This window comes from Nuphar pumila, chromosome 2 (assembly GCF_984573655.1).
Source record: "Nuphar pumila chromosome 2, dmNupPumi1.hap1.1, whole genome shotgun sequence".
In the NCBI taxonomy this organism is placed as follows: Eukaryota; Viridiplantae; Streptophyta; class Magnoliopsida; order Nymphaeales; family Nymphaeaceae; genus Nuphar; species Nuphar pumila.
The window spans coordinates 35,027,927-35,043,651 of record NC_143250.1 but is presented as its reverse complement, the minus strand read 5'-3'; the positions used below and the strand labels follow the sequence as shown (position 1 = coordinate 35,043,651).

Below are 15,725 nucleotides of genomic sequence, written 5' to 3'. Positions count from 1 at the left end.
AAGCAAATTTTTTTTTACCAAAGACAGCGCCCCACGTTTCCTGGTAACTGTGTCCTTCCTCAGTGTTGCTACCTCTAAGGTTTCGTCTATCAGATAAATAAGGGGTGCATCATCTATCATCTAATCTAAAACCATTCTTCTTCACCCAAAATCTGAAGTTACTTTTTATTCTGATCCTATCTATCAGCCACGCAAGATTTGTTGTTTGTTCTTCTTTTGTATATAGTTAAAAGAAAGACACCATTTCCCTGCCCTCTACTGCCACTCTAAATGTGTGCTTCCAAATTTGGAAGAAACCCAATTTAGATAAACTAAAAAAGAGGGAGAGAAACCCTTTTGAGCAGAAGAAGAAGAAGAGATGGCTTCTTGCACAACAGTCTACTCAGTTTCCACCACCCCAACAAAAACCCACTTGGGTTTTCACCAAACCATCCACAGGCATGAGAGCCATGTCTTCTTCTACAGCAGCACAAAGAGAACAAGGAAGTTCAGTGGGTTCTCTGAGATCTCATGCTCTGCTGAAGAAGCAAAGACTGTGGTAATTGGGTTGGCCGCAGATTCAGGGTGTGGGAAGAGCACATTCATGAGGAGGCTGACCAGTGTCTTTGGAGGGACAGCTGAGCCACCAAAGGGAGGAAACCCGGACTCCAACACCTTGATCAGTGACACAACTACTGTCATCTGTTTGGATGACTATCATTCTTTGGATAGGAAAGGGAGGAAGGAGAAAGGGGTGACTGCACTGGATCCAAGAGCCAACAATTTTGATCTCATGTATGAGCAGGTGAAGAAACTAAAAGAAGGGATTTCTGTGGAGAAACCAATCTATAATCATGTCACTGGTCTTCTAGACCCTCCTGAGGTCATTCAGCCTCCCAAGATTCTGGTCATTGAAGGGCTTCATCCAATGTTAGTACTCTCCCAACTCTGTTTCTAATACCTTTTTTGGTCTTCTTAATTTTGTATCATTGAGTTTTAGAGCTGCTTCTGAATTTTTTCAAATGACTTCTTTTAGCTGTTCTTTTTCTTCTCCTTATATATTTTGTATAGCTTGCTATCTTTCTTTTGAGCTAAGATGGCCAGTATGGTCAGTTTCTTGAGATTGGTGTACTTACTGACCTATCATAAATTTATAACCATGCTTCCACTGTTTAAGGACTGCATTTATGGGAGCAAGGTTCCTACTTTGCTTGTGTTTGCCTTTTTGAAGAGATCTTGGATTTGGAATCTCAAACCAGAAGCTTTCATAATCAATAGCTACTCGGGAAATTTTGGAATTTATTCTTTTTCAGTCAGTCTAGTTTAGTGAAATTAATTATTAATTATATATTTATTTTAGGAATAAAGTTGTGAGTGCTGATGGTTCCTCTAAATTGTTCAATATGGGAGACATTCAGACAGACTTAAGAAAAAAGAGGAAGAGGACATTTTGGCACGTTCATATTGCTTGAGAATTGTTTAATAAAAGTAGGAAAATTGTTTGAAATTTATCGACTTTTAATTGTGCGCTCGATATGTAATGTATTGCTGATGTTATGAAAATGGTTTCATTAGCCGGTCCTGAATTATATCTGTGAAATATTTTCTGTGCCATGCAGGTGGAAGTTCATTTCCGAACTCTCTTTTTGGAAAAAAAGGCTTTATTTTGGCTATCACAATCACATGAAACAGAAACTTTGTATTTCCTCCATCATGTTAGAATTTACGGTATAAAAATGTTGAGTCCAATTTTATGGGATCTTTTGTTGGGTTAAAAATTTCTATTCAGAATTCTCTCACTTGAAATTGTTGAAATGTTTTACCGTATCATGCTTCCTCTTATACGATTACATGCAACTATCAGATAGAAGAAACAAATGCTTCATATCTATCTGACTTATATCTCAATATTGGCTTGTGCCATGTATTTCACTAATTCCATTAATGAAAGGCATGGATACTGAATGATCCAGCTATCAAATTATCTGAGACCTGCATGATTGTTTAAGATTGTCAGCACCAAGAACTTAAGAATGTTTTGTATTTTAGGCACTTATTCGACAATGGTATTTTCTGATTCTCAGGTATGATCCTCGTGTAAGAGAACTTCTCGACTTCAGTATCTACTTGGATATCAGCAATGAGGTCAAATTTGCATGGAAAATTCAGGTTTGTAAACAAAAAAAGGATATAGCAGGAAAGAAATTGATCATTGCGTGTTAATTCATTTGCACTGGTTTAAAAATTACAGAGAGACATGGAAGAGCGTGGGCACAGTCTTGAGAGTATTAAAGCTAGCATTGAAGCAAGAAAACCAGACTTTGATGCGTATATCGGTAGCCATTTCACTGAATTACAACAGAGATTTGATGCATTTGTGTCACCTGTTAGCTTGTTTAAGTATCTGAACTAATTGGTTTCACCACGTCAATCATGCAGACCCGCAGAAGCAATATTCTGATGCAGTGATTGAGGTTTTGCCGACACAACTTATTCCTGGTGACAACGAAGGGGAGATCTTGAGAGTGAGGTTGATAATGAAAGAGGGAGTAAAATACTTCAGCCCTGTTTACCTTTTCGATGAAGGCTCCACTATTTCATGGATACCCTGTGGGAGAAAGTTGACCTGCTCATACCCAGGCATCAAACTCTTCTATGGACCAGACAGTTACTACTCCAATGAGGTATAACATGTTTTTAGGCCCTCATCACTTAGTACCTTATCTAAATTTTCATCTCTTTGAGCTCGCCACTGCATCAGATCATTATAAATCAGTAGACAAAATTCTACCAACATCTCATGGTTCATGTAGAGTCTCTGCATGGCTGTGTGTGTGCATGTGCTGTGTACGTGTATGTCCGCGCGCATGTGTGAATCATTTCCAAGGAAGGCTTCCTTCTTCAATTGCATTTAATGGTGCATGTAGAAGACTTGCTGTGTGTGTGTGTGTGTGTGCGCGCACGAGAGAGAGAGAGAGAGAGAGAGATTCTCCAAGGAAGGTTTCCTTCTTTCATGATTTCATCTTCTAACAGAAATCGTGCCAATGTTTAACAAAAAAAAAAGACAGTAAACTTTCCCGTTGATTGAAAAGGCATGAAAAGGTACAGCTTTATGTTCACATAGTAATTTGGGTACTTTTCTTTCAGGTCTCTGTAGTGGAAATGGATGGCCAATTTGATAGATTAGATGAACTGATCTACGTTGAGAGTCATCTGAGCAACATCTCTGCCAAATTCTACGGTGAAGTTACGCAGCAAATGCTGAAGCATGCTGAGTTCCCAGGAAGCAACAATGGAACTGGTCTCTTCCAGACCATTATTGGCTTGAAAATAAGGGACCTTTATGAACAGATAGTGGCCAACAAGGTAGCAACTCCATTACAAGCTAGCAAAATCTAATTTGTATTAGCTTCATTCATTTTTGGTTGAATGTGGGTTCTTGTTATTAGTAGAGCCTTTTGTGTGTACTTCATGTGGTGTATGCAGAATTGGTGTAATATAGGACAAGATCAAATGTATTCACATTTCCAATGTTTGGCGCCTCTGAAAATCATGATTTTGCAGTTCCCCACCTTTCCTGTTTTATTTTATCTTGACTTCGTGGTCAAGATAAAAACGGCCAAAACAAATCGCATCTGTTTTTAACAACTTCCACTTTTTATCAATGTTAATCAGTGTCTGAACTGAATCCTTTTCAAATTGATTAAGAGAATCGGCCGATTCAGAATCGTTTTGAATGGAAATTTTTAAAACATTATAGAAAATGTTCATGAAAATCGATGAAAGTACATCAGTAAACTAAATGATGATGTCAGGTTTGGTTTGGACCCAGGTGAGACCAAACCCAGTTCTGATTTGAGATGCTGATACCGGGTCCAATCGAACTTACCAAAAAGAACCATACCTGGATCCTATAAGAATGACATGAACTAAACCCGGATAATACCCAATAAAATAAAATAATATATATATATATATATATATATATATATATATATATATATATATATATATATATATATATATATTTACATTGAAAAATTACAGATCTTAGTAAGAACTCTGGTCGGGCTGTGGTCTGGTATGAATTTTCACAAACCATACTCGTCTCCATATATTAATCCGATCATTTGAGTCTGACCCGGATTTTAATTGGACATCCTTTCAGGGTTTGATACTGACACGGGTCAAAGCTGACCCATTGACACCCGTACTTACAGTGTTCAATCAATTCTAAAATATACATTTAATGCCTAAAAAATCAAATAGTCAACAAATATTATAATTATTCTAAAAACCAAATCAGCCCATTCTTAAGAAATTCTGTGAAAGAGTGCTTCGATCTGAATGTAGTTCGATTCCATTCGATTCTGACAACATTGCTTTTAAAACCTGAAAAGAGAACACGGATCCCATTGTTTGAATTAGGATGGGTTCCATCCTACATTCAATCTTAACCATCCAATCAACCGTTAGATGGTTCTGCTGGACGGCTAGGATTGAATGTAGTTCAAATGATGGGATCCGTGTTCAAAGGTTACTCTGAGCATTTGGCTGAAAGAAGTGCTGACAAACCAGAACGGTTCAGAGCTAATACTCCTAAGCAAGTGATCTTGGGTTAAAAGTTAAAACCCAAACTGTTCAGACCTGAGATACAGAGAAAAAAAAAAGGCAAGAATTCCTGAACAAAAGGCTCGAACCATTCACAGTTACTGAAGCCCCATTTCTTCCCTACCTTCAAAAAAGCATCTGATAGGATGTGACGAGAGAAACGCTGGCAGGGGAGGAGATAACTTTGTTGAAATGCGTGCATTCCGTCCCTTCCACACTGCCCACCATCCAGCAAACGCCAAACGTATTTCCATTGCCTCCCTCGCAAACTGTCCCGCGGGTTAAGAAGCAACTCCCTTTGCCACGACTCCTTCCTTGCAGTGAGTTGAGAGAGTGACCAGGTTGAGTTGAAGAGGCATTGGAAAAAATGGCACTCCCAAAAGAGAAGTAAGTACTCTTCAGCACAAAGACAGAATGCATTGAGTGGTCAATTGGAAGCCCCACCGCCCAAGGTTACATTGTGTTTGAATCCTGTTAGATGAAAGGATCCAGACGAAAGTTTGGGAGCCCCAAATGGGTTTGCCGAAACATGACGATTCTCTAGGGGGGAAGGGAAGGGGGTAAGCCCAAGGAGTTTTACGCCTGTCAGGATAGCGACAGTAAGTACGAAAAGCTAGCGCAGCTAGTATGATCCTGAGAGTGGTTTTTCTGTGTAAATATTAAATGACAAAAAGACAAAACTTTGGGAAGAGGGGGAGAGAGAACCAGGACACCAGAAACAGTCACCTGGAAAGGAGGAAACATATAAACACTGGGGAAGAGTCACAGAAAGGTAGCAGGATGCCACGGTGAAGGATCCATCCTTTGAGCACTTCTGGATAATGCTCCCCACGTTGTTATCATTGTACTGACAGCATTTCACAAGTGGATAACGGATATCAACTCAGAAAATTTTATTCCCTCCATGACCATTTTGTTTTTTTTGTTTTTTGTTTTGTTTTTTGCTAACATGAAAGTCCTTAAAATAATGGTCAGCATGTCAAGCAGTTATTTCATGTGAATAACACACGAAATAGAATTCGTGAACCGTCGTCAGGTGATCTTCAATGAATTGTGTAAATAAGGGATGACCAAACAAAGAAACCAAAGACCATGCATTATCTTCGTATGTCCTACTGCCAGATGGGAACTCCTGTATTGCTTGTAGATCTCATTTCTATGTTATGCAAATGCTTCTTCCTTAGGACCGCTTTCTATAGATCGAGATAATGGAGGAACAGTTAGGTGTCAATCCATAAAAATAGAAATGATCTGAAATTAACCGAAAAGTCTCCCTCCATCAAGAGTGATTTTCCTGCTGATCTCCAGTCCAACAACACTTGCATGACCATATTTCTCTTGTTCATCTTTCAACTTCTATACTTATATTGTCCCAACACTGGTATCAAAACACTATTCGGACTAGGCATACACTGCAAACACCCCAGGATTGAGCCACTCAATCAACACATTCTTAAACGGTTAAGAATAACCCAATTGGCCCTCAATTGTATATTTAGGTTAGAAATTATACCTCATTTGTTGAGCAACCTGCACTCTTGTCACATCGCAAGGTCATTGAGACATTTCAACAAAAACAAAGACTGATAAAAAACAGATTTATAGTCTAAGCAGATTGCACATTTTTTACAATTGATTGTGATCAATTTTTTTTTTTTTTGAACCAACTACTACGATATATTACTGATGATTTAGGTCAGATCATTTAGAAACTTTTATATATGAAAATATTTATAGATATGTTAGGTAGACAAACCTCTTACTGGCCAATTTTCTCTGTAACTTTGTGCTCGCTGGAAAATATTTGAGGCTAAGCAGATTGCACGTTCTCTGTAACTTTGTGCAGATTCCACGTTCTCTGTAACTTTGTGCTCGCTAGAATTTAGCTTGATTTTGAGGCTATCAGAAGGCATCCCACCAGTGGTAGGGGCCCACCAACCCCACCTTGCTGGAATATAGCCAGCTAAGACCAGGCATTGCAAGGCATAGGTTGCAACACATGCATTTGCATTTGAAGCACTTTTCACCTGAGAACTTTGAGGACCATGTTGATACTTCTCGATAACTTTTTTTTAATGGTCTTAACACAACAATTTCATTTTTATCACGAAAACCTCTAGACATTATTTTTAAAATTTACATTTCAGTTTTTAGACATTTATTTCTCAGTTTTAAACTATTTTATGTCAATGATTCTGAAATATGTTACTGCATACTAATGGCTGTGATTTGGTCAAAATATAAGTAAACGGTTTTGAATATATTTTATGTCAATGATTCTCATGCTTTGGTTTGAGCTCCTTTCTTATGTAGTGCCTAAGCTCTGTTAACCTTAACAAGTATGGATCATGAATGCTCTTTTTAATGAACTTAAGGATTTAGTGTTTCATCTTTTGGGGGATGTAGATGTTTTATCTTTTATTTTTTTTCTTTTGGAACATGCAAGCTTTTTGCATGATCAATTCTGAACCAGGGTAAGAAATGGCAGTATGACTCAGAAGGCATTGAGGCCACCTCTTGTTCTTTGTGGTTATAAGCAGCCAAAGGCGTAGCTAGGGGGGGGCAGGACTGGGTTGTAGCCCAGTCCTGCCTCCCGAAACAGTTAAAAAAAAAAATTTTTAGAAGCTCAGTCCTAGCCCAGCCCTGATTCCATATGAAATAGATTTTTATCCATTTTTGTAGCCCAGCCCAGTCCTAGCCCAGCCCTGACTGCAGCAAATAGTTTGATTTGTCCATATGAAATAGATTTTTATTAATAATTGTAGCCATTTTTTATTTTATCTCAAAAAAAAAAAATTTGGGGGGCGCTGCCCCCGAACCCCCGACTATCGCACAAATAAATTTTTTTTTGCTACACCCCTGTTTGCCCCCCCCCCCCCCCTCACATGAATCCTAGCATTGCATGTATGTTTTTCACTTGACCAACTGAGGATATTAGCACTTATCACATGGTCCTTGAGTTATTTGGTGATTCTCATTGCATTCCTCGTTATATGTTTTGTTTACTGTAGATTTTAAGATCTTTTTTGTTCACTTTTCATTTGAAAAAAAAAGAGAGAATAAAAACCATGCTGGTTAAGGAATTGATATATGAAGATCATTTGTCCCTACTCAATCTAATAAGCTTTTCAAGCTGCATAGTATTGTTTACAATGCTAGTTATTTTCATCAGTCTAAACATCTCTATTGCTTCTTAGCATGTGCTTCTACTGTCACCTCATGAGCATGTCTTAATTGAAGTTTTTATATGCTGCACTGTCTTCCTGATGAAACCTGAAAGTGTTTTTTGTTCTTAGTTTTCAGTAAAGATAAAGTAGCTCCAGATGTATTGAAATTGAATTTGAAGCAATAAATGGTGACATGGTGGCATTGTGTGCTTGTGATGTGTGCATACTACAGGTAGATCTTTGCATAATAATTGATAAAATCTATCATTGCCAATATGTTGGTGTCGGAAGACTTGGATCATTGAACTGAAGAAGACCTTGTTGCATCTAGAATTTGACTGTTATTGCATCCCAAAATATAGAACCTGCTAGCTTTGGATGGAAATAAGTATGGAGCAGGCAATTAAACAGTAACATGAGTCCATTTTTGTAGCTAAAGGCTACAATATGTGGCCTTGCGTACAATGAAAGTTGACCTGCATGTGGACCTCAATCATTCTCTGATTTGTTGCAACAAACACATGGTTTCATTTTGGTAGCAACACTGTCTCTGTTTTACCATTTTAATTGCTAGCAGCTCAATTAACGTGTTCATAATTGTAAAGCTAGTGCATAGGGCTATTATATAGTACAATACAAAAATTTGCATCAATATGGTTTAGTCAGGAAGTTCCAAGCTTTTCATGTTTGTACACATTGTGTTTCCAAGTGGGGATACTAACATGAAAAACAAGCCTTGCGGCATTGAGGACCTTTATACCTTGGTGGTAGCTGTGGATTTCATTCTAGTTTTGCATTTTGGCGTCACCTAGTTTTGCATTTTGTGGTTGATAAGTGGTGATGGACAAAAGAAGTATGGATCATGTGGAATGAACCGCACGATGGGTGGCATTGTTATACCATCTCTCAAACAAGCTAGCAGGAGCTTATATGTATTGCTGTATTTTCCCGCACTGCAAAGGCCATGCAATAAGGATGTGTACGTGAAGGAATCTTTAATCTTCATTTCATTAAAGAGCTCTGTAGCAATATCTAGGAATCTTTAACAGTCTTTGGAATAACCAACGTGATTGTATTATTTGCATATTTCTTCTCACCAATCATGAAGTCATATCCTCTTTCACTAAATGATCTAAATTGCCAATGCCAAGTTGATCTAAACTGCAGCATGTCTAATTCTCCATGAATATGATGGCAAAGATCGCACACTATTTTTATTTTTAGATCATGCATTGAACTGCAAAATATAAAGACAATTGAAACTGAGACAAATGTGTATGCATAAAAGATATATCCCCCGAAGAGCTTTAAGCTAATTTTAGTCAACCCATTGAGACAAAGGATAAAATAACTAACAAGAACCTTGTGGGAGATTCCACAAATGCTATGAATTGAAAGATTCTTTCAATCTTCTTTACCTTTTTAAGACTTTGAGGTAATCCATAAAAATCTTCTTTACCTTTTTTTTTGGATAAATGAGAATGTAGAATAGTTTTTGAAAAATCATATTTGGGGCAATAAACCAATTTGATATCCATATTTGAGTCAAAAATCCATATTCACGGCAAAATCCAATTAGAGATCAGTATTCGGGGCAAATATCAAATTCGAGATCCATATTCAGAGCAAAATCCAATTTGAGATTCATATTCAAGGCAAAAATCCAATTTGAGATCCATATTTAGAGCAAAAATCTCATTTGAGATCCATATTGAGGATAAAAATCCAATCCGAGATCCATATTCAAGGCAAAAAATCCAATTTGAGATCCATATTAAGAGCAAAAATCCATATTCGGAGCAAAAATCTCATTATAGATCTATATTCGGAGCAAAAATTCAATTCCAAATCCATATTCGGGGCAAAAATTCAATTCCAAATCCATATTCAGGGCAAAAATTTATGATTTTAAATATAATTTCATAATTGGATCCATATTCGGGCAAAAAACCATAATAAACTTGTTAAAACATGTAAAATGATAAACGGATCGGGTCATACGATCTAAAAAAAAATAATTCAACCCATTATCCATGACTATCCAGGTTGTCCGCACATCGTCATCAAACAACGAACATTTGAAACATAGCATCTGAGTATGATCCAAACAAACGTTGGACTTGAAACAGTTGTTACAGAATGAACAGAACCAATGTTCTGTTCCATTCATTTTGTCTAAACCTGAACAAGCCATCAAACATGCCCTAAAAGAACAACGGCAAAAGAAGAAGAATTTAGCCATGTTGGTGCTGTCTCCTGAAACACTAATTGGGGTTGTATGCATTGATCCATTCATTTTAAAAATATACTCCATATACAAAAAAACAGAACTTAATATTGTGTTCATCACTTCAAAATTTCCATAATCCACAAAGCCTCCTTGGACAAGCAAATTGCTGAAGGTAACATGAGAACCATATGCAGAGCCCTCATACATCAGACTAAATGCCCAACTGATTTAGACAAGAAAAAGATAATTTTTGCAAGGGAAATGAGAAGCATATCGTGCTTGCGTGAAATGGTACATAGATTCAGTCCCAACTCCCAACAGTATCAGATAAAGGGAAAGAAAACAGAAAATGCACATGGAGCCATTTCAACTAAAAGTATGATAATACTACCTATTCTATCTGCACTTTAAATTAAAAAGAAAAAAAATATCAGATAAATTCTATTTGTTTGAGAAGGCAATAAGACAACCAACATTTCAGAATCAGGAGCAAACAAACGGGATTGAGAGTGGTTGAGCCAGGGAAATATGTGGATATCTTGGGTTGAGACTTGAGAGCATTTGAACCTAGAAAGAGAGATCCAAGCTGTGTGGTAAGGCAGCCTTGCCTACAAAGCATAACCTGGTCAAAAGCCCATAGCAGAGTCTGAATCGAACCACAGGCAACTTGGTTCGAGTTGCTTGATAACAGTAGATGTTTCTTTAAAATTGAAAACGTCCAAGCAGGCCAAGCATCTATGTCACATGGATACAGCTGTGGATACAGGGATCCGACCATTTTTATGAATCCAGTATAATTAATATATAAGGGGAAGGGATACGGAGTGAAAGTTAAAACATACTATCAGTGTGACAACCAAGATAGAACTAGCACCACAAATTTGTAAGTCATCACAGGAGATGCAGAGAACAAATACAAGATGCACGAATCCAACAAACAAAAGCAATCATGTATACTAGAAAAATTTTCACTTCATGACCTGAAATAATGGTTTTCTTGGAGAAACACACAATTCATGCATGTAAATCGCCCCATTTGGGATACTGATAGTATTTATTATCATTTTTTAAATAAATCACCGAGATGATCATTGGTTATGCATAAAGTTCATCAAATTCCACAGTGATCATGTATATACTCCATACAAGTCAACAATTCCATAACATGTGGATCGCCCTTGGCAGCAAAATATCAAAAATAGGTAAAGGTACCAGCAGATAACACACACACACACACACACACACGCAGAGAGAGAGAGAGAGAGAGAGAGATGACCAGTTCAACAATGTTCAAATGTTAAATGGCACTAATGCTAGTAATAGGGGTATTTCATATCCAAAGCATTTGTTAACATGCTAACACCAAGACAGTGAAGAAATCACCATCATACATAGGGTGTGGATGCAAAAGCTAACCTACAAAAGTACACACAGACGGACACAGGATTTACCATCATGGATTAATGCAATGCAAGTTTGATCAAAGTCCATATAAAAAGCAGTGAGATTTCCACTTCTTTGGACGTGAAATTCATGTAAAAACAGGATTGGGAAACATTTCATTTTGAGGAAACTACACAAGATCATGAGACAATTATGAACTGATGTTGATACATGTGGGGTCGTACAACAAATATAAGTTATTCTCCAATGGCCTCAAGTGCAATCCATCCCTAACTTTAAAACCATGCCACAAAGAATTTATCTAAAGTGAAAAATGCAGCTGTTGTACCTAAAAACAGAAAGAGATCTGACTATGTAAGAATTAAGTAATTTTCATTTTCTTAATAGTTCTGATCAACATTCAGAAGCCAAAGAAATGAAATGACAAGATACTGAGCTTAAATTACACACTTTATTTACAGCATGTTTGTTAAACATGCAAAAGGTACAGTGAGCAGAGAGTCATGTTAAAAAGAAAAGCATGAAATAATATTAACTGTAAAAAAGAAAAAGCATCGTCATCTTATCTACCTGATTGTAACAAATTTATTTGTACCATGTTTGGCCCAATAATTTTTCAAGTCAACCGCAGTAGAGAAATCATGGCCTTCAGCTGCTACTCTCTCTAATACTTTCCTATATGCTCCATTGCTCATCTTTCTTCCAGCTATACGTGCTCCCGGTCTTGTATGACCTAGTGGCAAAGGATAAACTGATATGCTTGTGGTGCAACATGAAGACTGCCATCCACCAGCTCCCCATCTATAACACTGGTGAGGGACACCAGTGCAAGAGCAAACTGGAACTGGTATACTTGAGATGTCATAAGTTGCCCCATTAATAACAATGTCAAGGTTCTTTTTATCAGAATTCTCGGGTGGCGTAGAACCACCCTCTTTGTTGGTAGATAAAGATTCCTTCCTCTTCTTCACCTGCTTTGGCTTTAAAGCCTTTGGCGCAGAGTTGTTAGATGTCTTTGTTGAAGCTCTTGGCTTCCTACCTTTTCCTTGTTTTGTATTGTTATTACCATTGTCTTCTTCCTGTGATGGTAGTCCAAACACGTTATGCATTTCTTTAACACCAATATCAGGGTTTTCCTCCGGAACTTGGGCTGAATTCATGTTAGGTGGAATCATAGCCCAAGGGTGGTGCCCTGGAAATCCCATAGAGGATGTGCCAGCTTGAGCTTCAGTAACTGAAGCTTTTCGTTCTGCAAAAGCCCCATTTAGCATGATTGCAGCTGTGCGCTCTGCAACGGTAACTGAACTGTCTAGGACTGCACCGCCAGCCAACGACTTCAACATTGAATTTCCATTCACCGGTTGCCCGGGGAAACCCCAACGTCTAAAATGATCCATCCGACTCCGCTCGTCCATGTAGAAGAAACACCACAAGATGAAATTTCAAGCTCAGCTCATCCAATAGATGTTTTGACCCACACTGCAAAGCGCTTCAAGAGTTAAGCCATGAGCTAACGCATACACTAGTCAGTGAGACCGGATCACCAGAATGAAGCATTCATTATAGAAAAAGACTAAAATTGAAAATACCTAGATTCATACAATTGAGTTCTTTCACATGCACTGCAACAGTGGTCTAATTGTTAAACTATGAGACAAATATACACTGGTCACTGAAACAGAGCAGCCCACATGCAGGATTTATTACAGCAGAGTACAGATCACACGAGAATTGTAAATTTGGCAATACCCACAAATAAATCTAAGACATGGTTCGCAAAGAACTATCCCTAACTGAAGCAGCCTTAATCTGATAAGCATCTAAAATGTCAAAAACCAATCTATAGAGAGATGTAATTGAGTAACTATCCGATCAAATGATTAGGTCTGGAATGGCCATAAAAGGAACAGTTTTTAAAGGAAACCAAAAGGGGAAAAAGGAAATCTCCTAATTTATGTTACAGATAATGATAAAAATCATCACATAGAAATTTCAGCACCATCCAGAAAGCCTAATAACACGAACAGAAAGAATCTGGGTTGTGAAGCTAACGGAAGACCCCAAAATACCAGATACAAGTGTAAAAATCAGATTTTGAACAGAAATCTGAAAGCAACCAAGACCACAAGGAGGGAATAGGAAACCCTAATCATCAAAAACATGCATGGAATTTCAGAACCATGAAAATCTAAGTGGGTCATGTGGATTTTCACACATGAAGGACCGATTAAGCAACGAAGAACGATTAAAGTAATAAGAATCCGGGTTTATAGTCGCAAGATGGGCATCCATCTAATTAGTAAATAAAAATATGAGGGAGAGAGAGACTTACATTTGGGAAACGGGCCTTTCAAAAAAATACATTTGGGAAACGGGAATTGAATGGTTTTCTTGGATTGTAGAGAGAGAGAGAGAGAGAGAGAGAGAGATTTCCCCTTTTTTGTAAAATATTTTTCTCACCCTTTTTGTGAAGTCCTCTTTTGAGTAGTCATCTAAACGCAAATAAATTTTTATTTGATAAATTACGTATTAGCCCCTCCAGATTGTTGGGAAAAATTACGAGAATATCCTTCAGATGTTACGAATTTGTAAAACTACCATTTGACCTGCACCCAGAGTCCAGACCCATAAAGCATAAACCAATGGGTGCAAACGGCTCGGATACAGGCCGAATCATTGTTGATCCGAATCCAGACCTGAATACTGGGCAGGGAATCTGAATCCGAATCTAAACCAAACGAATGATCAGTGTACTACAGTTGAATCTGGATTGGAATGTGAAACGTTAGTATCCAATAAAAAAGGTTCAAAACAAAGGGTTTACATGTAAGAATGCAAATGAATTGGATTTGATTTGATCCAGACCCGAATTTAAATTCGAGTGAAAGCATCAATCGAGATATAAATCCAATTTCAGAAAACGTCCGATATCGCTCCACTCTGAATATTATTCTGAACTTATTTTCAACACATATGCGTGATTATTCCAAAACATTTTAGAAACGGGTCGGGTTTGGATCAGGTACCCATACCATTATCAAGGATATACAGTGGCGCGGAGAAATGCGTGGCTCAAGTATATTTTCTATACAGGCCCACAAGGGCAACTCTCATCTGGTAGGAACCACTTGTAAATGTCATCAAGTTGACGGAACGTCACAAGTTCGAAACCCATGGGTGATGTCTCTTGCGGCAGGGTCGAAGCTGGGTGTACTCCCCCCGGTGGGCAGCAGGACCTTAAGGGTTTTACCAACTGGGGGCCAGCCAGAGTGCGATCAGTGATGAGGTTTTTCCCTTGGATTATCCAAAAAAATGTGTATTTTTCTATACAGAATACATGCATTTTGAGATGAGAAAAATGATGATAAATATGAATGGATCATTTTAGATATGGATTTAAGTCCAGTTATAAATGGGTACACTCAACCTATAGTCAAGTGACTTCTAGGTATTCCTCATCTCAAATGCATCCCACCGTGGATCAATCCAGGACACATCCATATCCCACCTGTCTCAGAGGTGTAAAGTGTCTGAAAAGTTTTGGATCCTGGTAAGGTCCATGTAGTTCAATTGATTTCCATTATATAGTCATGTTGGGTCTAGACATGGTTCTAATCAATTTTAGATAGATAAAGGGAAGTAATAAAAAGCATGCCATAATTATTGCTGGTAAGTGGACCTGCCTGGTCGCAACTCAGCTCGGTTGGGCTTGGTAATGAGTTCACTCATGCTTGTGAAGTAGGCTTGCTTTCAGCTGGACGAGCCTATTTTACAGATTGGGTGGTCTGAGTGAACTTACTCACCTGCTACAACTGACCCAACTGGTTATAAAGTATTTATATGTTAGTTATCAAATAAGAATTACCAATGCCACAGAGAGAGAGAGAGAGATATGGTTCTTGGGATCCGAAATACCTTAAGCCAAAGAAAATCCAAACACCAAAATTCAAAGTTTTCACCTGTTGCAGTTGATCAAATATTCAAAAGTGTAATTTCAGAAAGAAAATTTGATAATTTTACAAGTGGTGGCAGATGACTGCCTGATCTTGTTTTTCAAGTGCATAATGGGAAAAAAACAAAGCTTTTGTTACTTTCAAGTGGTAGGGTTACGGGTGACCAGCGGTTCGGCCCCACCCGTCCTGATTAGGGGCCAACAGGCCCAACCCATCTCTTGGCCCGAGCTCGGCCTACTTATAATGAAACGTGAGTTGGGTTCAGGCCGAACCTTTTAGGTCCGACCCAGTTAACAGGCCAGGCTTGTCGGGCTCTGTGTAAATTACATAGAGCCCGATTATCTAATCGGGTCAGGCCTAGCCTGACCTCATTCGGGTCTG

At 38.1% G+C, this 15,725-nt stretch overlaps 1 protein-coding gene and 1 long non-coding RNA gene across 2 annotated transcripts; one reads left to right on the top strand and one right to left on the bottom strand.

Moving 5' to 3' along the window:
• Positions 1-127: 127 nt before the first annotated feature.
• LOC149845231 (phosphoribulokinase, chloroplastic-like) lies at positions 128-3,511 on the top strand. The gene is made up of 5 exons (XM_089995626.1): positions 128-909; positions 2,064-2,148; positions 2,231-2,315; positions 2,419-2,663; positions 3,127-3,511. Exons 1-5 carry the CDS (start codon positions 359-361, stop codon positions 3,376-3,378), a joined length of 1,218 nt encoding a protein of 405 aa, XP_089851752.1. The 5' UTR covers positions 128-358; the 3' UTR covers positions 3,379-3,511.
• An 8,227-nt stretch (positions 3,512-11,738) lies between these two features.
• On the bottom strand, positions 11,739-13,826 carry LOC149845230 (uncharacterized). Its single transcript, XR_016430430.1, has 2 exons — positions 13,724-13,826; positions 11,739-12,870 (listed from the first exon to the last, which is right to left on the bottom strand). It is a non-coding gene; the product is annotated as an uncharacterized LOC149845230 (long non-coding RNA).
• Between the last annotated feature and the right edge of the window lie 1,899 nt (positions 13,827-15,725).